General features: G+C 37.2%; 1 protein-coding gene across 2 annotated transcripts in view; it reads left to right on the top strand.

Annotated features, from left to right (window-relative positions):
* The first annotated feature begins 4 nt into the window (after positions 1-4).
* Positions 5-24,103, top strand: part of LOC124159205 (DDB1- and CUL4-associated factor 17-like) — a 54,551-nt gene continuing 30,452 nt past the window's right edge. Inside the window, exons 1-7 of one of the 2 annotated variants that reach the window (XM_046534854.1) lie at positions 5-681; positions 2,136-2,258; positions 11,845-12,092; positions 13,555-13,674; positions 14,067-14,276; positions 22,497-22,627; positions 22,725-22,971. In XM_046534854.1, the coding sequence (XP_046390810.1) occupies positions 465-681; positions 2,136-2,258; positions 11,845-12,092; positions 13,555-13,674; positions 14,067-14,276; positions 22,497-22,627; positions 22,725-22,971 (1,296 nt within the window). In that variant the 5' untranslated portion in view covers positions 5-464. The remainder of the gene's footprint in view (positions 682-2,135; positions 2,259-11,844; positions 12,093-13,554; positions 13,675-14,066; positions 14,277-22,496; positions 22,628-22,724; positions 22,972-24,103) is intronic. The other variant, XM_046534855.1, reaches the window with a different exon arrangement.

Raw genomic sequence — 24,103 nt, 5'->3', positions numbered from 1 at the left:
GAAACACAGCCTTTAGTACAACCTCTTTAACGGACCTACGCGATTCAAATCTACCTTTTCTATATAAAAGTGAGACATCTATCGGTATCGGCGTCACTTAAATTATCTACAAAATGCGAAAACAAACCCCGCGAAGGTTGTTGCTGAGGTAGTGAAGGGAATGAAGGTTTTCATAGTTTTGTTGTCAAACAGACTCTATGCATGGTGTATTTTGCATTTTTACTGAGTGCAGCTTAGAATAAAATTTATCAGGATGAAAGCGAACAGTCTGATAAATTTCGGCCGTATAACTATTGTTGACATTTTGTGTTTATTGCTCATAAGTAATGAATGATTTTGGAGTAATCACCATTGGTGTGGATTGTTTGAAGCAAAGACGTGCTTCAAGTTACTTCTTTACATTCCTGGGACATTATTCCAAGTTTATTTAAATTTTGGATGAGGGCAAGTTCTTCGAAATCATAATGAAGACTCTTTCGATTATTCAAGAGAGATATCAACTGGAAAACGGACCCGGAAGGAGGAGTGTCTATAGGCATAAGCATAGTATGCTTAAAAAGCTATTGTTGAATCCTCAAAGAAGGTATCGGAGAATTAATGCGTTCTCCAAGAAAGAAGGAAGGTTATTGTATGAAGCTGGAACAGGACTAATTTTCAATTCTATTCCCAAGAAAAAGACAAGTAATTAGATCCATTTCTTATGCCTTTCTCTGGCGTTTTTTCCATTATAAAAGCTATTATTCGTTGGTATTTGATCTTAAGTAAATATATTTCGTTTAAGACAGCTAATGAAAATTATGCATGGAAGGTGCTCTCTGAATTTTATTAGTTTCCAAACATACCAAGACAATTTGGAGCTTAAGCCTTTTGTTTTGTGTGCTTGAAGTCATTTCCTCTTTGAAAGTTAGTGAATTAGAGTTTTATCAAATGATAAAATACCCCATAGTATGAGGTTGAAGCCAAGCTGAGCTAGTTCAATTTGCCTTTTGTAGTACCTTTAAAGTCACAGCAATACGCGAACTAAATGCTTGAAAAATTGAACTTTAAAGTCTATTGGTACTTTGTGAAAATGGTATTTAAGTTGTAATTTTTTGGGAAGGTATTGCAAATTACGTGACTAGGACGAAGGACATAAAATGTTTCCGAGGGCATTCACATGAAGCCTATGTACGCACTTAGAAACTTGTTTGTGTTATTAACTGTAATGGCAACTTCACACAGTTTTGTAAGATATTTTTATCTGTTAATATCTAACTTTTGTGATGAGCATGTGAACTATAAAGGAACAGTATATGGACTTAGCTCGTCATAGTCAACCACAAGATAATAATTTCATGTGAAACTCTGCACTTGATCTTTTATACTCCTGCTCGTATAAATATTTCATAGGTATTACTTTCATTTTAAACTAATAGCTGCTCGGAGACTATGAGCTTGAGTCACTTAATGTATGAAATTTTCATAGCTGCTCACCTACATGAAATTTTCCACAGTAGCTATCTCGCCTGATTGGCATCCTGAGAAAATTTTATCCAGATATATTTTATGTGGGTAAACCATTAGGTCTCTTTTCTAGGAGCTTAATATTTTGTGTAATTTTTGGTTTTACTATATGTATTTGGTCAAGAAAAGGAGAAAGATTTTCCCTTCTTTTTACTAACTATGATTAATTTTTATTAATTTATTTCCTGCACATTTTTACTTACATATGCATGCACATAAATATCAAAGTGCCCGGATAGATTGATTTTCTCCTCTTTTTCTCCAGGAGGAATTTAAACCAAGAATTAATTACAAAATATTTAGCATCAACAATGGTATCCTATGCCATTGCTTATGCAATTGAATATACGCATATGTTTTTAAAAATTTGAAAGAGAACAGTTTTGTATTTTAGTTAACGTATAAGTTTTGTCTTATATAGTTGTACGGACATCTTCATGGCATAAACTGTTGATGGAAGATTAATAACCTCATTTAAAATTCACTGAGTGTATTTAAGTGTATTTCATTTCAAGATTTTGTAAACATTGAAAAATTGTCAATGTGATTATTAATTAATGTCAATGTAATTAACGACCTCAAATGTCCCTATCCTTAATGTAATATTTAACAGTCAAATTGTTTATTTTCAGTGAAATGCTTCCATGCCTATGATTGGAGGGCAGATACCAAATCAGCATACTCTGTTCCGTTGAGTGAATGCAATGATATTGAAGTGTGGCAAGAAAGCACGCACCAGGTGTATGTGAAAGAAGGTGATGTACAATTCTCTGTTCATTTTATCTTTGTGGAGCTGGTGTGGCTAAAGCAAGTGGGGGTGAGGGGAGGGAAAGTTTCTCGACACGTCACTTTTCCTTTGCCAATCAACAAATAGCAGGCGTGGCCTCAGTCAGTTGCTCTCAGACCTCCGTTGAGTGAACATCGTAAATCTGCTCGTGGAGCAGTGTTGCCAAATCTCATGCATTCTCCTTATATGTCTTTGTAAGTATGTGTATGCCAATCGTGCGAAAGATCCACAGGGAAAAAATCATTCGCCTTGACCGAGATTCGAACCCGGATCCCCCGATTTCCGGTCGAGTGCTTTAGCCAGTTAAGCTACCGAGGCCTCATTCTTCCCTGTGGATATTTTTCGGACACTACCGGACAAGGTGTTACTGGACTGCTGAGCATATGATGCCACAAGCAGTCCAAATCGTGCGCACAGCGCCACAGCCGGAGAGCAGGCCCGGACATAGAACACGAAGAGGTGTTCGCTCTAGACTAGTTCTTAAAGTATACCGGGACTAGCCGCGGTGATAACTTTTACGGGAGTCACCCGCAATGCACAATCGTGCAAAAGATCCACAGGGAAAAAATCATTCGCCTTGACCGGGATTCGAACCCGGATCCCCCGATTTCCGGTCGAGTGCTTTAGCCAGCTAAGCTACCGAGGCGTCAATTTAGCAGCTTACAGCAGAGTCGACACTTGTACCAGTAAAATAAAAATAACATTAAAACGATTAAATTAAAGAAAAACTGCTCAAATGCGCTGCACTCATTTCATGGATTGTCCTTAAGGACAAAGTTCTGCATAGTTCTCATACATATACAGTAAAACCTCTTTATATCGTAACGGTGGGGACCAAAATTTGGGCATTATGATGTATGGAGGTTCACTATAGAGAGGTTTTAGTGATAGGCACCATTTTTTCATATCATTCAGAAATGAAAGGCACTACTGTCTATAAAACCATTATATGTATATGTTTAAACAAACATGCATGGATTTGTGAACATATATTTATTACCTATGTACATAATAATTACAGAAAGCGTGTGTTATCACATGATTTTTACTACGATTTGAGAGAAAATTATGAGATCTCTCTTAATTCAACAGTCACTTAAAATGATTACGATAGTTGGATACCTTTGTTCTTATTTACTGTTAGGTACACTCTCATATGGAACAAAATGGCCACAACTAATGATTAACGTGAAAATTACAGCATATTAAAGGTATATAAGAAAAAAATAATAAGGCTGAAAAATTTATCACTGAAAATGCCATTCCATGTACGTAATCGCGGCTCCATTAATGGTGTCTAGTTGTCTCGGTTTGATTTGAAGAGGTAGTTAGGCTGTCTCGGGGGTATCTCCTTGGTATGATAAGTGGAGGTTTACGATATAAAGAGGTTCACTACTAAGAGGTTTGCCTATAAATTTACATGTAAATCTGACGGGACCGTAGGGATGGTATGATGTATGGAGGTTTATGATGTAAAGAGGTTCACTACATAGAGGTTTTACTGTATTTTGGTCTTCATGAATTTCTCCTGGGGCAGTTGCCACACTTGAGCTAGTAGGAAAAAATCAGCCAATAAAAATCCCAGACCCTCACTCAATAATGTGGGAGATTGCATCTTTTCTGCTTAAATGTCATTCACATTAACTCTTAGATTTGCAGTGGATTTCTCCAGCAGAAGTGACAGTTACACACGTAGATGAGGATGTAGTATTTTAATAGCTGCAAAAAGAAAACTAAGCACTGCACAGGAGCAAATTGTGAATGTTTACATATTTATTTGTACCTCATGCATGAGTTGCCAGCATTTTTAACTTTTACTTAAAAATACTATGAATTTAGATAAAGACTTTGAAAGATTAGTAAAAGTTCAATAAACCTGAATGACATAGAATGGGTATACAGTAAGCCGGCCCTTATTTTTCAGAATTACGAAAAGTTATGTTTTCCTGGTCTCAAAATGATCCAAATGGTGTTCATATTCACGTGTTTAAATTTAGTTACTTTAAAATAACGGCAACCCGTGCCCCAAGGGCCCTAAGTACTAAGGACCCTCAATTGAGTTTTTTGGGGCCGAAAAAGCACTATTTCTATGTAAAACGTAAAAGTAAAGCTCTTTAGGGCCGATTTTCTGTTTGTTTTAACCTATCTCTAAGAGTTTAGGAGATATCGCCCGTCGTAATGCAATCTCCCCCCTAGGGCGCCACCCCGCACCGCGGCACCGCTGAGGTATGTCCCGCACCACTTACTAGAGACTTCCCCTCAACCCCCTCCTCTCCCTCGGCAAAGACTGCTCCTGATGACAAGATTTACATGCTAGTGGTACAGTATTGAATAGGATGTTCCTCTTGTGTCATGATTAATGTTATTAAAGTCTATAATGTCAATTTTAACCCTTCAACGCCGTCCTATGTATTGGGTACCGACCCCTTAAACCTTGATTTTTTGCCGCCAAACAGCCGCAAACCATTCCAGCAGGCTTTGTTCCAAAGTGCTTTTTATGTACAAAATATTTTAAGAATGTGATAGAAATGTGTCTATGAATAATAAAGGAATGAAGGGATTGAGCAGGGCTTCCAGGGCTCCAACAGTAGATAGAAATATTCAAGGAGAAGAAAGGAGGTAGTAAGTTCACGGATGTAGATCACTGTGGATAGATAGAGATAGCTCTTGTGTATAGTGTGCAAAGGATAGGAAGAGCTAAGTTTTTTAGGATGTAAGGAGAAAAGTGGTGAAATAAATACTTTATCATGAACGTGACGTTCATTTTAAGAATAGACCAACAAGGAAAGGCATGTAATCAAGACTAAATCCAGGCATTGAACTGGTTGGAACAGAAAATAAAGAAATACTCGGCTCAAATTTACCGACAGTGAGAGAAGTACTATGTGTTTTCTCTTCTCCTAATGGGTTCGAAATTTGTAAGACTTAGTGCGAGAAAAACCGTGAGAAATGCGTCTCATCCATAGTATAAAACTAGAATTCCTGTTTTTACGGAAAATAAGGCGATCGAAAAGTTAGAAAAATGACGCAAAGAATGGATGAACGTGCAACGGCATAAAGAGAACGCGAACTACGGTGGATATGAAGAGAAGAGAATCTTTCGTAACAAAACTTGATGATTTGCTTGACATTACAAGGAGCGGTACCATTGAATTTTTGACGCGCGAGGAGGAAAGTGCAGTTAATCTATCGGATAAATGTGCTTGGGCTGAAGAAATAAAGTTCTTACGCAAATAAAGAGGAGAACGAAATGCAGTTATTGGTGGAATAGATTTCAATATATTCAAGAAGAAATGAAAAGATGTGGTTCTCCGCTCCTTTTGTTGCATTAGCTCCCATCAGAGACCCGTAGTTCCTACAAAGACTTGTTAATTACGAAAGTGTTAACCTAGACATAGCGAAAGCAGCACAAAAGAGGTTTTCAAACTACTTGTGGTACATGAGTGAGGAGTTGGTAGGCCTGTCCTTCTTTGACGGATCCATTTCTAGGTGTGAAAAAAACGTGATACGCCGTATGTGGTCTTGTGTAGGAAAATATGATCCACCGAAGAAGGCATTATATAAACGTAAAGACATGACTAAGGTATCTATACCAAATTTTTTCACCACTAATTCGAGAAAGCTATTTAATGTATTGTAAATATGCATTGCATTCTTTGATGTGAACATACGAGAATGGGATGAACATACAAGAACGATTTGTAAATTATTCGGGGTCATCAAGTGGGAAATGATTGTGCAGCGAGAGGAGTGAAACTAATTCAAGATTTTTGGGCAGTCACGTTGAAGGAAGAGAGCTTTCAAAACTTATTACTAAGAGTGACTTTTCATCGCAATACAATCCTTACGTGCGGAAAGGATCTTTCATTTCCAAATGTAGGATGTCAGTGAAAAATTAGAAATACAATGAAAATCTATTTTATTTTGGTTAATGTACCGAAATTCATGGACAGAGTGAAAATAAATTGATCTCTTGGATTGGAAGTATTGTTATGGCAATTAAATTCTTTCTAAGGTAAGCACATTTCATCAGAGGCTAGATCTTGACATCAGGAGCAAAGTCTTTGCCGAGGGAGGGGAGGGGGTTGAGGGGAAGTCTCTAGTAAGTGGTGCGGGACATACCTCAGCGGTGCCGCGGTGCGGGGTGGCGCCCTAGGGGGGAGATTGCATTACGACGGGCGATATCTCCTAAACGCTTAGAGATAGGTTAAAACAAACAGAAAATCGGCCCTAAAGGGCTTTACTTTTACGTTTTACATAGAAATAGTGCTTTTTCGGCCCCAAAAAACTCAATTGAGGGTCCTTAGTACTTAGGGCCCTTGGGGCACGGGTTGCCGTTATTTTAAAGTAACCAAATTTAAACACGTGAATATGAACATCATTTGGATCATTTTGAGACCAGGAAAACATAACTTTTCGCAAATCTGAAAAATAAGGGCCGGCCTAGTGTACAGTGTAACCTTCATAAAACGAGACTCCACGGTGCTCAAATAAACACTCGCTATAGCGAATTGTTACTTTACCGGAGGTGGAGCAAATAATAGCCAATATACCTATTGTGAACACTTATACAGGAACAGGATTGGTGCGGTGACGGAGAAATTTGTATCCGGTAAACGCAAGCTTAAATCCAGGCGAAAGGAGATGTATTTTTGCATCACTAAATTTCCTTACATTAACAACAACTATTTGAACAATTTATAAGTGCTGTATTGAATAAAAATCATGCAAAATATTGCTTTGTCAATGCATAACCGACAAAGCCATTTTTCTTTGTACTTAATTCGTGCATTTGCATAATCATTCTATTATTTTAGTATTTTCCGCTGAAAATTGAAACAATTAATGATAAAACTCTACTGTGGTTATTTAATGCCTCAAATGCTTCAATTGGTAATTCTTCCTGTAGTTTACGCGGCAATTATGTGAAATAACATATCGCATTTGTTTCTGCAGACGAAAACAGTGGATGGTTGTAGAACAATCCTGTCCCTCGGAAGACCTTTTCTATCATCCAATGTAATATCCTCATTATCTACACTAAAAAATCTACTAAGCTTACATATTGGTTGTGAATAAATTTACCGATGTTTCGAAGAAGGGGTACATTTTGAGTGTTACGTCCATGAATTCATTGAAACAATACACAGAATGTATCCATGGCACTGCAATAAAAACGATTTGAATTAAAATTGTTCATATTAGAAAAGATATTAACGAGATATTATTTCACGAAAAATATAATCCAGATATTTTGCTGATGTCACTTAAGTAAAACAAATGAAACTGCGACTAAAATAACACACATGAGTAATATATGCGACATAGAAACGAAAAGGAATACGCATCTGATGGACCTGAAGGTCAACAAAACTTACGAGTATGAACTTATTGATCTCAATAATGACTGCAAAACATGAAAAAGGAATGCAGAATTTTTTTAAATTAAATAAACTGAAAGCACAGGATCAGCTCTTCACATAATCCATCGCTAAGGCGCCTTACCTGCCTCTAAAAGCATCATTGCAAGAAATACCTCGTACTGCAAGGGTTTTGTTCGGGAGTAGGACGCAAAAGCGTAACGTTTCGTCTGGGCACGTACTAAATGTTACTCTTTTGTAATCGCGTGATATAATGCGGGGAATACTTCTTAAGATATTCCGCTAGTATCGGAGTCCTTTCTTCCACGACTTCGGATTTACACCACAGGCATCACAAGCAATTATTGAGGGAGATAATGCTTTCATGCTTTGAATTAGTATAACCAACCTTCCGAACTCTCGAAGTTCTCGATTCTCAATCTATCACTGAAATACCCTGCTTTAGCCTTAATCATAGCCATTAGCGAAGCCTTTCTCAGTAGTTCCCGCTGATTGAAGTGGGCAAAACCACCCGAACAAAGCTCCTTCTAACTCCTCATGGTCTGCATTCCTTGGGAGCTTTTGTTTTTTTTAATTCTGAAGAGCAAATAGGAAGATAAATTAACTATGCCACTCTCATATTACTTTATTATTTTTATTTTCTTGCTTCAATGTGTTTGATGTTTTTGGCCATGGTGCCCACCATCAAATGCTTTCTATTCACGCAACTCACGGACGTGTGGGTATGCTGCCGACTGCTTTCTGCCGCCTGAGAAACAAAAGAAGATCAAGCATTTGTGAATGTTAATGCCTAAATGACCTACTTATTTATCGAACGACAGTTTACTACATACATGAATTTGAGACTGAGCACTCCATGTTAACTTCATTTCTAACATATCGCCAGCAATTACAGAGGTTAGGGACTCTTGGTGAAGGTTTTCCGGCGATGAGAACTCTCGACACAGCGAGTGCCAACACCTAAAGGGCGTTGTAAAAACGAATTTTTTACATGTTAATCATAGGATCAATTGACGGTGCCTTGGCTATCTCTCGTAATGGCGGGGGTCTCACAATAGCCCGTACTCGCTTTAATGGGGTTCCACTGTAGTTAGGCTTCACTGTCATATTAACACCCTCACTGCCGCTGTGGTCGTAATGACTTAAACAAGTACTTCATCTTCATGCTGCTTCAGTCATTGTGATTGAAGAATGAGTCACTTTTTTGGCCTCTAATGGCATGCTGTTGGTCATTTCGGTGTCACGTATGTGACATGACCAACATGTCGTACTGATAACAGATAGTGTAATGTGGTGATTTCCTCTTGCCTTCCACATTGCAGTACTACAAACGTTAAATGTATGGTGGGTATGGTGTATCGCTACAGTAAGGTGTTGGATTTAATTGCTGTACGCACCTTCTTCCTTTCCTGTGTCTCTGCGGTCCTGGAATACTGCAGCCAAAGCTGGTCTACTGCCCTACCTTCTTCATTAAAGCTCCTAGAACGCCCGTTGAATTTTTTCCTTTCCATTGTCCGCTATCGCCACTTGCCTTTTCGTAACTGCTCCCTCAATAAGATTAGACCCCCTCTCTTGGCATTGCAACTTAAGCTGATTGCCGTATCCTCAATGACCGGAGACTCTTCCTATATATCATTAATGGCAAATACAGATCATCTGACCCTCTCTCTTTTTTTCTGCTTCGTGTTCCTTCGCGCACGACGAGGTCGAGTGACCTATTTCATTGTTTCACCCACCACCTTTCTGTCTCTAAACGTTCTTTTCTATTCAGACTTCCTTCTTCTATTAACTCCTATGCCAAGTGTGTTCCAAATTTTGATCCTTTTTTTCATCCCTCATCCATCTTGCACCATCACTATCGTAATTGTCCCCCTATTTCTCACACTACCCAATGAAAATTACTATTCTTTGTTATTTATTTGTAAATACTGTTAAATATTTTTTGTTGGTTACATTGCTTAATATTATTAAATTGTTTTTCCTGTTATTTTGAGTCCTTTGTAATTGGCCTCGTGCTGTTTTTGAACTGGATTAAATAAATAAATAATTAATTAATTGTTACCCTGCCTGAAGTGAAATGGGAGTCCTACTGGCCACTGTGGTCTCCTGCTGCCCTCTCCCCTGGGTGATGGAAGGCATAATAGTTGGCAGCCTCTTGTTGTCAAGTCACAGCATCTTCATGATTGGTGTCATTGAGAGATGGTCTATCTTACTCAGCGATACACTCATACCACCTCGGAATGCCATCATTTTTTGTCCATGACTGCTTATTCGACAAGTATACTTGCTTAAATCACAGTTAACCCTTATATCTAGGGGTTAATTACCATTGGTGGCTTAAAGCTTAGCCATGACCCTATTGGAAATATTCCAGTGAAAAATATTCAATTGAACCGTTCAATTGAAAAGTGACAAATTTCAATTGAAAAAAAATCAGTTAAAAAATATTCAATTGAAATTTGTTACTTTTCAATTGTACGGTTCAATTGAAAAAAATTACAAGTACACAAATACATCCAATATGGTAAACTTATTATTAGGTAGGATATACTTAACATCTAAATTTCACGAATCCCGAATAAATAAAATATGTGAACAGAAATTAAAGTTGAAATATTTTTAGAAGCAGTGTAATAAAAACTTAAATTGGGCTTTTCCACATCTTCCATCACTTCTCACAAACATGAATAGTTATCGAAAAGCTGTATAGTTTTGCCATGATTATCAGAACAACAACTATACCATGAGAGCCACATCTTTTACCAGTTCTAACAACGTTGAATAGTTGTCGAAAAGCAAACGTTTTTCTGCATTTGCGACAACAACTTCACCAACAAATATTTCACACGTCTTTATCTAAGAAAGGCTTCTGGTTTTGCATTAAGCCAACATAACTTGTTTTTCACAACATAAACATGTCACTCATGTTTATACAAGAACACGGGAATTTCACATCACACAAACAAACCTGTGTGATACACACTTTTCCGACAATGCTATAGTAGTTTTTTGTCGGCGACGTAACGCACGTACGCATGATTAAGTTAAATAAATATGCTTACATTTTAAACACAAACGTTAGTATAATCGGTCAAAAAACTGAAGGCAAACGATACATTACTAAATGAACACACTAAAGCACAACAATCACATCAAGACTTTCACTATATCACTGAAGAGACACGCGAATGACCTAACACAACGCTGTGGGGATCAAGCACAGGTTAAATAACACCGATATTAAAAGTCTTTTCTCCACAAGCAAAAACTTAACCACAATTGACCACAATCAGTCAACCATGTGCACGTAAACATATGAATAACGGTATTTTTGAATTCAATTGAATATTGGAGAATTCAATTTAATATTTGAGAATTCAATTGAATATTTGAGAATTCAATTGAATATTTGAGAATTCAATTGGATATTCGGGAATTCCATTGAATATTTGAGAATTCAATTGAATATTTGAAAATTCAATTGTATCTTTTCTTTGAATTCAATTGAATTTCCTAATATTCAATAGAATATCCATATTTTCAATTAAAAATTTGAAAATTCAATTGAATTTTTGGATATACAATTGAAAATACGAATATTCTATTAAATATTAGGAAATTCAATTGGATTCAATTGGAATTTTCAATTGAATCGGCTGATTTTTTCCAATAGGGGAGACAATGTAATGAAATCCAGCCATTTATTTTACATTAAAAGTCCACCTGATTCAGCCGCATTGACCTCAAGCCCTACTCCACTGATTAGAAGGGCCTGAAATTGCTGAATAAGCTGCAAAAGTTTGATAGTTGTCCTAGGCAAAAACATCATGGCATCACAGCATGACGACCAAAAAATGACCAATGTGGTGTTTGATGAGCAAACCTTGAGTTATTCTATAATACATAATTTTTAGGTGAACGGAATTCTCTACATTCCCCCAAATGAAAACTATCTAAATATTAAAGCGAAAGAAAAACACTTTGGCACAGTGGGTGAATTTGTCTTAAAATCAGTGGCAGGGAAGGTGTTAAAAAAAATTTATGTGAAATTTGCAATGAAATAATTTTTTTAATAGTTGCATAAATAAAATTACACCTATTCTTTGTGATATCAGCTAGAATACTTTGTAATAGACATAAAATATTAAACTTAACCTTTAAATCCTTTTACAGGTCATAGAGCATCAATGTTTATGCTTCAAAAGGCTGGGATCTTGTTAAGAAGGGATTTAAGAACTGGAATCATTTTAGAGGAAATTTACTTACCCCCGAGGTACAAATTTATGGAAATAATAGAAGATAGAGAAGTGGGACATTTGTATCTTAAGTCAAAAATTTATTCAAAACTACCACATGAAGATGTTTTGTCTGCAATTATAATCTTTTCTTTCCCTCACTTGGAATTTTCTGCATTTCTGGAGGTTAGTAATGCAATAACATCCATCCCTGAAGAATTCATTGCTGATTATCATAGTTGTTATGTTTATGAATTGTCATGCCAATTATATAAAATATTGTGTCATATTTTGCCTGCATTCCTGCCAGGTGACCATCTTTTCATCTGATTAGTTTTTAAAATATAGGTAATCATGCTTTAAACTTCAGACACAAGAAAAATTCGAACTTCAAACTTATTGTAACTGCTCTTAAAGCTCCAAGTAATATGTTTTACTTATGCATGATTGCATTGGTTCTTTCCCATTCCTGTGACTAACTATGTAGTGAGACAGTCAGTGGAAGTGGATTTGCCCATTTTGTTCTGATAAAAATATAATCAAGATTATTAGGCTTTCATCCAAGTCATTACCTCAGCCACAATGTGTATGTAGTTGCAAAAAAGGAATGATAATGAAGACGTTTAGACTGATGGTACATATCTTCTCTCCACATTTTCTAACTGTCTGCATGAACAGTTGGTCTCAGCCATCAGTGAGCCTTAAGGAACCATTGCCAGATTAAGGGAGTATGAGAAGGGCCCCCCATAATTTCTAGAAAAAAAATAAAAGATGGTAATATGTAATGAGGCTCTCCAATCGAAGTTTTTATTTCACCAGCTTAACTAGCAATATTTACAAATTATATATTGTTAAATATATAAAAGTTACTTACCTATGTGTATCAGACTTGAGAAACATTGTTGCTGTGAGGTATATGTAGAGGCAATGCATATCACCAAGGCACCATTAAAATTGGATAAAAAGTATGATCCCCTCAAAACAATGACCTTTATCCACCCCTGCAAGGACCCAGCTTATCAGTTGCATAGCTGGGCCTAGAGAAAGCCTGCCTTGGGTGCACTCTTGGGGTCAAAGGCACCAAACTTAAGGGCTACTCCGTGCAGCACACCCTCAAGCTATGCCACTGCATATCATGCTCTCTTGCGCATAAGCCCCAGTCCTTATCTACTCCTTCAAAAATGTCTTTTAATGGGTCGATTTTCCCTGCATGTTCAGCACGTAGTTGGAATGATCCTCATTTTAGCCTTAGGTTTTCTTGCTTTCTGCATTACTGTCTGTGTGGGGTTAAGGTTGAGCTACACAATGATGAGGCCTTAGAAAAATCTCTCTCTAGGACAGTACTATATAGTTATCTGGTATACTCCTAATTGTATGCATTAAAATGTCAGCTAAGACTCTGATCTACTGTATAAAATGGTTTCCTTGATTTTGTAGAGTGGAAATGTTTTTTTTAATGCTTTTATAGTATTGGTTCACCCTTTTATGCACATTCTGAAGTTTTTCTCTGAAAAAAAGTATTATCATTGGTCATAAAACTGTATGATTTTAGAACTAGGATTTCATAACTTTATCTCGCATTCATTTGTAGAATATGAACTGTTATTGGATAAGTGAGACTATTTTATGTATCTCATTCTTGTTTTAGGTAAGGAAATCTGTTTTTGGAAAAACTGCCTTAAAAACTGAAATTTGTCAAGGTACCCTTTTAGTGCTACACTCCAACAAGTCTATCAAATTATACAGCCTGAAAGAAATATTGTCCAAGGTAAGTAACTTAATTATGCATCATGTATATTTTCATGTGGCGTATACTTACATATGTATTTAGAGCCATTACATTCAAATTCATGTGGGCCCTTTTATGAAAGTGTGGGGTCACCATCACGGATATTTCTTAAAAAATATGTTTTTGGCCTATGTAATAGATTTACAAATAGGTAACTTTTAATTTTCTTAGTTAATTTTTCATGAAGTTACATCAATTGAAAAAAAAAACAGAAATGGCCATTCTGGTGAGGACAGGTTCAAGTCTATTTTCAAATGTCTATTTTTTGGACAATAAGGAGACTAGAATGTTGAAAGTGATATTCATTAAATTACTCATTTTTAAATCTTGATTGTTAATTTAAATGTGATAAATTTTTCCTTTTATCGCAGTTCCTACAGCACCAATACAAATTGGGAGAAACATTCACTGAAAACAATGTAACTAGTGTTGTTGGCAAACATCCCCTCGGTTTACCTTTGAATGTGATGATAGTCGATGCTCCACCTGTTCTATTTGATGTGAAAAGTGCTGGACATAGTCTTCAAGTTGGAGGTCACCCTTGGCATTATATCATTTGCCCTACTGTTGGACGGTATCAGGTAAATTAAAATAAATAGAGCTACAAGTCTACCCACATCCAGCAATTGAAGTTTGGCATTGTGGAAGTAGATATTTCATTAAAGAGTACTTTGAACATGTTCCAATGTGATAATGTAGAACTAGGGTACAGTGAGTCCTCGTTTAACGTCACTTACCATTCCTGGAAAATGTGACGATAAACAAAATGACGTTAATCGAAGCATAATATCCCATAAGAAACAATGTAATCGTAAACAATGTAAAGTGAATATCGGCTCCTAGACCTCACAATTCCTACGCGAAAAAAATGTTAGCGTATCATATCTGGGGCATTTTTTACGGTGTGAATGCCAAACTATCGCATAAATACGAGTTCCTGTCTTCATCGACGTCAATAGCAGCAGTGACGTAAATCCTTCTCCATTTATGTATATTCCAGCATTTGCTTTTCGGCTTTGCTATGGTGGTCGCCCGGGCGAGCGTGGCCTGGGCATCATCATCGCTGAAACATCGTCGCAGTTACAGGAACCAAAATTATTGTGAACTCGGCTAAAAAAAAGTGACTACAAAAACTCCGAGTTCTACACGGAAAAATGCCTTGAAATCACTTTTTAGGTTCCTGAAAACCATTATGTCAAGTAAAACCTTGCGCACCTACGCAAGAATTCATTTGGCAAAATTTTTTGCTAAAACCGTAATCGCAATTAAGAATAAACACACCGTTTTACAATTTGCTTAGACTGACTGTATTACCGCCCACAAAACGAACAACCTGCAACGCCGGCCGCTTCGCCTTTTTTTCGCACGAAATTTAAAAGACTTGACGTTATCGCAAAGCGCAGGTGTGATAAACGAATGACGGTCTCAAAATTTTCGTGACGTTATCGCGAAATGACGTTAAACGGGGTGACGTAGAACGAGGACTCACTGTACTAACTTATGGTTATAGCTGTTGCAAATGATCATAGTTTGCAAATAGAAACCAACATCACGTCATTATTTTTCTCAGTCCACTCGTTTCTCTAATTCTATCCCTACTAGTAACTATTTAGGGAAATGAATATGCTTAGTATGTATAATCCACCCTATAAAATTTGTGCCAATCCACCAGGGTTTCATTTAATGTGGTCATTTTCAGGTTGTATTTGCTATTTTATAAAGACAGCTCAGAAAAATGATAATGCACAATTAAAAGAGATTGAGTAAAAATTATTACCTTTTTTAATTCATGTGAATAGCTCACCATTGACAGGTTCACTTATGTTCTCATAAGTTTCAGTGTAGTGCTGGTTTACTTCTAAGATTTTGCTATCAAGAGAGGTATTCCATGGTAATAAATCTTGAATTTGGTTTTGCATGTTGAACTTACCCATTCCTTGCACACTGTGGAATGGTCAGCTATAGATGATTATGTTCATCAACTCTGCAGTGTTGCAGCTTTTAAGAAACGTGAGATACTCAATCGTAAAATACTGTGTTTGAAGGGACAGATGGCGGCTGCAATTGACGACATCAATGGAACACCACAATGTCATAAATTCTACCAGAGAGTATTAAATCTATCTCATCACAAATTTGATGTGGAAGAAATGGATGTCCTTTCTAAAGGGCTAAAGTACGCCCCTGTGATTCCTATAACCGTAGTGAGCTGGAAATGTTAGCGATTGAGTTCAATGTTGCCCTTACGGATACAAGCCTCAAACATGTTGTTGCCCACAAGATTTATCCAGCTATATGTGACTCACAACCTTATAGAAATGCATTGCAACTGCTGAAAACAGTTCGAACAATTCAAAACAGCTCTTGACTGAAGGTTTGGTGATTCAGAAAGCTGATAAAGGAAAAAAGTGATTTTAAAGCGGGAGGATTATATTAAGAAGTGCTATGAATTTATTCATAAATCAAATTTGTACTGTTGGAGAAAGACCCTATGAAGAAGTACTAAAAAAAGCTATCAGAGATGTCATACGAAGCTCAAAAGAACTTTTCCAACCCTAAGATAAGCATTTCTTGTTAACTAAAAACCCTATTCTCCTAGGCTTTATCGCCTCATTAAAATTCACAAGCCAGACACACCAATTAAACCAGTGGTGTCGAGTATAAGCGCTCCAGCGCACAAATTAGCCCAAACCTTGACTCAACTTATCTCGCAGCACTCTGCATCCAAGTCTATGCACAGTATCAAAAATTCACTTGATCTTGTGGACAAAATTAAAGACATCATACCTCCAAAGAACTCAAGACTAGTATCTTTTGATATCATCAACCTTTTCACTTGTGTGCCACCAGAGGAAGCAACCAGCCTAGCAATCTATCTCCTGGGGGCAGCCAAGATTGCAGAAAAAACGGAGGACGAATTTTCCACCCTTCTCAAAATATGTGTGGCACAAAATTATTTCAAGTTCGACGGTAAATTTTACAAACAAAGTAGTAGCCTCGCTATGGGCTCACCACTTTCTCCATTGTTGGCAGATGTTTTTTTTTTTATTATTTGGAAGGAAAAATTTTTAGCTCAGGACACAGCGTACTAAATTCTGTGGTATACTGGTACCAGTACGTTGACAATATTACATATTGTGCTTTGGAATGGAACTGATCGGCAACAGGATATGTTCTTGAGTTTTTTTCAATGATATCCATCCTACAATTTCTTTTACCTGTGAAAGAGACTCCAACTATTGCTTAAATTATCTGGATCTTACAATCAAACTCGATAAATACCAGCATTCCTTCTGCATTTTTCGGAAACCCTGTTGTACCGATCATGTCATCCCAGCAAGTTCAAGACACGATTACTCACTCAAACTTAAGGCTTTTCATTCCAAGATTCATCGCCTGTTAATCATACCACTATCAAAAGAAGACTTTAAGAAAGAAATCATCACCATTAAACAAATTGCTTAAGCCAACGGTTAATCTCAAAATTTAATAGACAAACTGATTTTTAAAAGACAGAGAAGATTGGCTATCGACCAAATGTTTTCGGCAGACAATGATAAAAAGAAGAGGAGGAGCACAGTGTCGTACCTCGATGCACTTTCTCTGAAAATGGCTCATCATATACCCAAGGACAAATTCTTTTAAACCTTATGCCACTCTGAGCACACTGATTGTTAACTGTAAGGATCAGATAGACCAATTGGATAAATGTGGAGAGTATTCATTGAAATGCAGCGATTGCAATAGTGTATACGTGGGGCAGACAAGAAGAAGTTTTGTGATCAAGAAGAAAGAATAGTTAAGTGCTTACAAAAATAACAAAGATGAAAAAAGTAATTTTGCTAAACACTTAATATGCAACTGCCGTAGGAGCGACTAAAATGAATATTTTAAAATTTGGCTATGACCGTGCCGAGCCGTGAATTGGCCTCTAGAGAGCAATTAAAAATTTTAAAAATTATTGAAAGTCAGGAAAATACTCTTATAAATGAATACATATCTTTACCCATCCTTTTACCCTATTCTGGCATCCATTATAAAATTCATGATGTAACTAGGGCTGCTATTCTGGATGGTATTCTGCTATTCGGTAGGGTTGTAATAATATTACGCGGTCTTTGAGGCCGAGCTATTCGGTATTGCAGCCCAGAAAACGTGCGCATTGCGATGTCGAATTGTTTTTCTGAGGTTAAAGTAACCTAATCAAGCATTGAAAAATGGAATAATAGCCAAAAATTAAATGATATCTGCTTTATTTTAATTAAATAATAGTAGCATAAGTGATGAATATTTAACTTGTTAAGTGAATTGGGTAGAAATTAACATTCGCGCTTAATATATGAAGCACAAGCTTGCTTCATCGACAGTACGAAAACAATAACAATTAATGCAAAGAATTACTACGATTAGCCCAAAGTTTACATGTTTTATTCATAATTTTATTTCATCACTTGACTTGCTACTAAAAATATCCTCAATGTAGGCTATCAGGTCGATTCTTGAAAAATTTCAAGCTTGTGTTAACACACTAACTCGCCAAATCTAATAATAGTTATAGCTTGCAATGAAAACCATATATTACCATAATAATACCATATACTTGGATCAGCCGTTCATTTCCTCAATTGGACAGTATATACAAATACATGCAACGAGTCGAAATTATTTTCCCCACTATTCGCTACCTTCTACAATTAAAACTTAAAATTTACAAACTTATAACACGGGCAGTCGACTTGAATTACTTGCTTGAAAACAAAGGATTTCTCCGAAAACCAATAAAGTTTCCGAACAAATATGATTCGCCACAAACGTTTAATGGAATATCCATGTACATCATTAATGCAATATATATCATGTGGAATTCAATACAAATTGTTTCCTCTATAGACAAGTAAGTTATTCACACAATTAAGTTTCAGTATATCGGCACAGTTCAGGGTCTATCAAAAATGTCAGTGAGCACATTAAAATCAGCTGATACGAAAACAATAATAACTGACACAACAGCACTTTCCACACGATTCACTATTGCTAGATTCACTTTTTCACAGCTGTTCCATCCATCCTCAAATTCACCATCACCTCCCTCTTGCTTCTTCCAAATCTGCAGCTGAAATATCGATACTATTCCATCATATTACATGAAAGCACAGCGGTGACGTTGCCACCTACTTAATTTCCTAAACAGAGAATGAATACTGAAATTAGGGAGTCATATAATATAAAGCTAGTATTAGAAACGAAAGCTTCTAGTTCATACAGTAAAGCTATATCGTCACGAGCATAGCAATAAAAGTTGATACATATTTATTTTGACATGCAACGAACAGACTTCGAAGCCTAAGACAATTACGAAGAAAATCAAACATATTTAGCTTTCAATGATTACCTCGCATAGCAAATATCTCACGTTAAACAACCGATCGGATACAGGTAATTGATTCAATATTTATGCCCGATAAATCATCATTATCATAATCAAATTATAATCTAACCCACCTGCCTGAAGCCACTGTGAAATCTATCACAGCCACAACAAACAGCTGATTTCCTAAATGAGATTTTCAAAGCGTATTATAAAAATCCAAGATTTTAATATAATTTTTAAATGTAAATAAAGCAATTGTTTATTATTGCAAGTCAATATTCCATAAAATACAGAAAATTTTATAAAATATTTTCTCCCTCATTGGTTGCGAAAACTGTTCAGAAAGTTTTTCATATGGGAAGAGGCGGAGCTTCCAAATAGCTCGCGCAAGAAATGGCATGCTGCTATTCCGAACAAAATTATTACTACGCTTCATTCAGAATTCGGGGTCGTTGCAATAATGACCCGAGGAATAGCATATGCTATTTTTTGCAACGCTTATCCAGAATAGCAGCCTAGGTAACAATAATAAGATAAACAAATCATAATGTGCGCCTGAAAATGATGATAATTCATCAAAACCCAGGTCGCACTCTGTAAAAATAAGTGGTATCAGTAATTACCGTATTTGCACGAATCTAAGACGAACACGATTCTAAGACCCCCCCTTTTTTGGAACACCACCATGGGAAAAAAATTTTCTAGGGGAAAACAATCAATGCGCGAATGTTTGGCTATGTTGCCTATGTCCCAGGAAATGCAGGATTTTTGGCACGTAATGACAGGAATAGTGGTACTTAATCGAGACACTTAGGTCTTATTGTTGATTCGACTAATAGTTTCTTCGGAGGGGCCATGGTCCGAAGACAAATAAAATTAAACTAGTGAAAATGAAACCTGACTTTATTAAACCCACACGGAAAACACTCCGTGGTATGAAGGCAAGCCACCCTGGAAAGTATGTAACCACTCGTACGAGCTATGCTACGACCCCCCCTTTTTTGGAACACCACCATGGGAAAAAAATTTTCTAGGGGAAAACAATCAATGCGCGAATGTTTGGCTATGTTGCCTATGTCCCAGGAAATGCAGGATTTTTGGCATGTAATGACAGGAATAGTGGTACTTAATCGAGACACTTAGGTCTTATTGTTGATTCGACTAATAGTTTCTTCGGAGGGGCCATGGTCCGAAGACAAATAAAATTAAACTAGTGAAAATGAAACCTGACTTTATTAAACCCACACGGAAAACACTCCGTGGTATGAAGGCAAGCCACCCTGGAAAGTATGTAACCACTCGTACGAGCTATGCTATCGCGTTCGGCGTACACAGAGCATACTGAAGGGGGTGAAGCATGACCATATGACTGCGCCATGAAATTTTTTGTCCCAAAGATAGGGCAACTTACCCATTCTTCTCTAATTAGCGTAGCGTCAGATGGGCGGATGAATTCGGATTGTTAGTAGGGAGGAACAAAATATCCTGAGAAGATATCCCTTCCTCAGTAACTCTGACAAGTGAGACTTATGGTATAACTCGTAAATTGATAACTGATAATAACCTGATATCCTGTTTTCGGAAAAAATGCCGCACTAACTGCTGAGAAGCTCAGCAACGAGGATATCGAGTTTTGCCAAAAATCACCATCGTATTTTTCCAACTAGTTCCTTGCTTAAAAATGCTTAAATAACGTTAGAAATACGTCGTGTTTGGTCTCGTTCTTTTTTGAATTACGAGCACTTTGCACATATTCCAGCCTAATAAAAGTATAATACCAATTGCCGAAATTCATTGTTAGACACCTTATGAGCTAATAGGTGATTGGATGCAGCGGTTGACCTCCAGAAACCGGGAACTTTAAGCAAGTAGGCTGAAAAAGGTCAGTGGGTGAGAAAAGGGGGGCATGAAACGCGTTTCTATTGTTCTCGTGTAACTTGATATTTTTTTCGAAGCTAAGGTCTTCGTAATACGATCCCTGCGCTAGCTGGGACCATTTGTTTGATTTTGGAGAAGAGGAAAGCGTCAGAGGGGGGAGGCGAGAGATGTATGGAGGTGGATAGCGGATCTTGGGAAATGCGCTTATGCTACTACCCCAAGGCTTTTAGCTTCTCCCAATGGTGATTTCATTTCGTGGGGAATATTTAATCTATGTGCCTATAGTTATTAGCCATAAATGACACATTGTATTTATTTCGTCTCATTTTCGTCAAAAGATTGATGTGGGAAAATTATACGTCGGGACCACCATCTTCAAACAATCAATGCGGTAAAAATGATACTTTTGAGATGCGGGAAAAAATTACATCGTCTATATGGAACCTTATTTGTGACCAGAAACGGCGAACGATGAATGCGGAAAAATGATCAATACGGGTACGATAGATCGGAGTTCCACTGAATAACTTTTCTTTTGAAAGCGGCAGTGTAATACTTTCTTTTCTCTGCCATTGTAATACTCTGAAAGGCACGGAATCACAACTAAATCGATTTCTCTAATCAGAGGCAAATCATGTTGCCATCTTACCGTTGCTCTGAGAAAAATGCGATGACTTTGTAGCAGTTTATCCCACTACGGCATTCAGGCTTTAACGTTACAATTTAGGTAAATTGTAACCAATCACACGAAAATTTTGTGAGTTGATCGAGCTTTAACTTGAATGGAGCCGAACCCAGGGTAAAGCAGGCAATCTCGCGGACTCGGCAGAAGTGCACCCGGCGACTGATCGGCACGCGCCGAATCTTTGCCTGCTGCCCAAAAATGGATTTTTTTTTACTTGAACGCAAAATTAAATATGCTAAATTACTGTTAAGCTATTTTTGATGTTGATTTTTCGTTGTATAGCTATCAGGTGGCAACCTCAGGTGTCCATGATTTTTCCGACGTAAATTATGCAACCCGCTTGACGTCAAAAACTTTGCATCCGATTCTAAGACGAACCCTCTTTTCCGCAGGAGTTGCGAGGGAAAAAAACCTCGTCTTAGATTCGTGCAAATACGGTATGTAAAATCCAAGAAAACGTATTAAATCTTTTCATTCATCTAGCTTGAGGGCATTTATAGTTCAATTTCTTTGATGATTGCTTGGTTAGCTAGGAAACTTTTTACTAGCATGTATAGTTTTGCTATATTCCAATAAATTTGAAATATTTGTGAGAATTTGGAAACCTTGAAACACTGTGGCACTGTGCTCATTATTTTTTTGGCATTCTTATCTCCAAACTTCAAATTAAAACCATAATATCCCATCAAATGTTAGTTGTCAGTTAATACCAGTTAAATGGCTCATTGTTTTTGTTCTCAATTATTCATCTGTCTTCTGGTGAATACATAAAATTTTTCATCAATCAAGGATTTTCCAATATCTAATTTATTTTGAGTAAATGTTTTTATATCATTTTACACACAGCTTTTCCCCTTTTTTTTATAGGTATTCAGTTTAAGTAAAAAGATTGCTGTTGAGGGAGTAATAGAAGAATCTAATGAAGTGGAGCCAGATGTTGTTGTATTTCACCCTGATGAATCGCTTAAAATAGTTCATGCCACATCATCAAAAATTGTGTATGTTGAATGATTAAAGATACACTGAAGACACTATTTGGGTGATCTCCATAATGTACATCTTTATGTGTAATGCTCCAAGACTTATTTTTTCCAGGATATATAAAATTATTCAAGGGCTATATCCAAGACTGGAAGTATTCTTCTCTCTTGATGCGTTTGAGCAGCGGAGTAGAAAAGACACTCAAAGACCCAAAAGAAGTTCATTTGGAAGAAAACTCTCACAGAGTAATTACCTAAATGATGTTATGTCCTTGATGTTATTCGATTATGAAGATGAGCTTGATATTTTTGCCATTTTGAGAGTGAAGCAGCCAGTTCTGTTTCAAGGACCCCAACTAGAGGTAAAATTACTTCCTTGCTCATGATAATTTTAATTTTTACATAAGTAAAAGACAGCTTTTAATGTATCAAAAGATTTTTTTTTAAATACTCATGACAGTATGAGATAGCCACTATGGAAAAGCTGGGAATTTTTTGTGCATGAAAGGTGGGGGAAATGCATTTAAGTTTGAAAAAATCATCGTTGTTGTAAACATCAATTCTAAATTGCATTGCAAGGCAATAGCCCCCTTGAAATGCAGAATGGGCTGGGAAAACTTCTTCTTTCACCTCAACCTTGGGGCCAAATTATGTTATTGGAATGACAGGTCAAATAGACTGTTTGAGTTGTGTCACTTAATGTTAGAGCGTAGGTTTCCGCGGCGATGGTTTGATCTCTGCATTTCTCCAGGGTTTTCTTCCGCGTCAGATTGTTGGTTGACAACAGTTTCGCTGGCTATCCTGCCAGCGTCTTCAGGTCGAAGGTGTCGGCTGTTGGTTTCTGCCTCGCTTATATTCTGTAGGCTGGATGGGAGCTGCACTGTGATTGGCTGTCTGACTGGGTGCTTCTCTCTGGTTGGCTCTCTCTTTGATCACTCTTTTCCAGGCGCTGTGAAGGAAGTATCCATCTTCTCTATTGAAATTCAAAGGTGTTTTTTGAATTTCTATTGCTTCCCTGATTTGTCTAGGGAAGTATCGGCACTCCTTAACTAATAGTTTCTTCTCGTCAAATTTAATGTCATGGCCGGGTTCCGACCATGCATGTTCGGCGATGGCAGAGAGTTGAAATTGCTTGTTCTTGGTCGCCCTCTGATGTTCTTTAATCCTCACATGCATGGAGCGGCAAGTTTCCCCTATGTAGGATTTTCCGCAGGAGCAGGGCACCTTGTATACCCCCTCATGCAGTTCTTGAGGAATGATATCCTTGGGCCCGGGGAGGAAGTCTCTTATCTTGGTCACACAGTTATATCTGGTGACCACGTCGTGCTTTTTTAATATTCTGGCGATCCTCTCTGACGTTCCAGCAATGAAAGGGATGGTGACGTATAGCTTCCTTGACGATTCTTCTTCTCCAACGTCATCACTCTGGTTTTCAATGGTGGCCTTGCGTCGCTTTTCCTCCTCCTTCGTGGTCCTTTTAAGGACCAATTCCCT

This window comes from Ischnura elegans, chromosome 5 (assembly GCF_921293095.1).
Source record: "Ischnura elegans chromosome 5, ioIscEleg1.1, whole genome shotgun sequence".
Taxonomy (NCBI): domain Eukaryota; kingdom Metazoa; phylum Arthropoda; class Insecta; order Odonata; family Coenagrionidae; genus Ischnura; species Ischnura elegans.
This window is presented reverse-complemented; position numbering and strand designations above follow the sequence as displayed.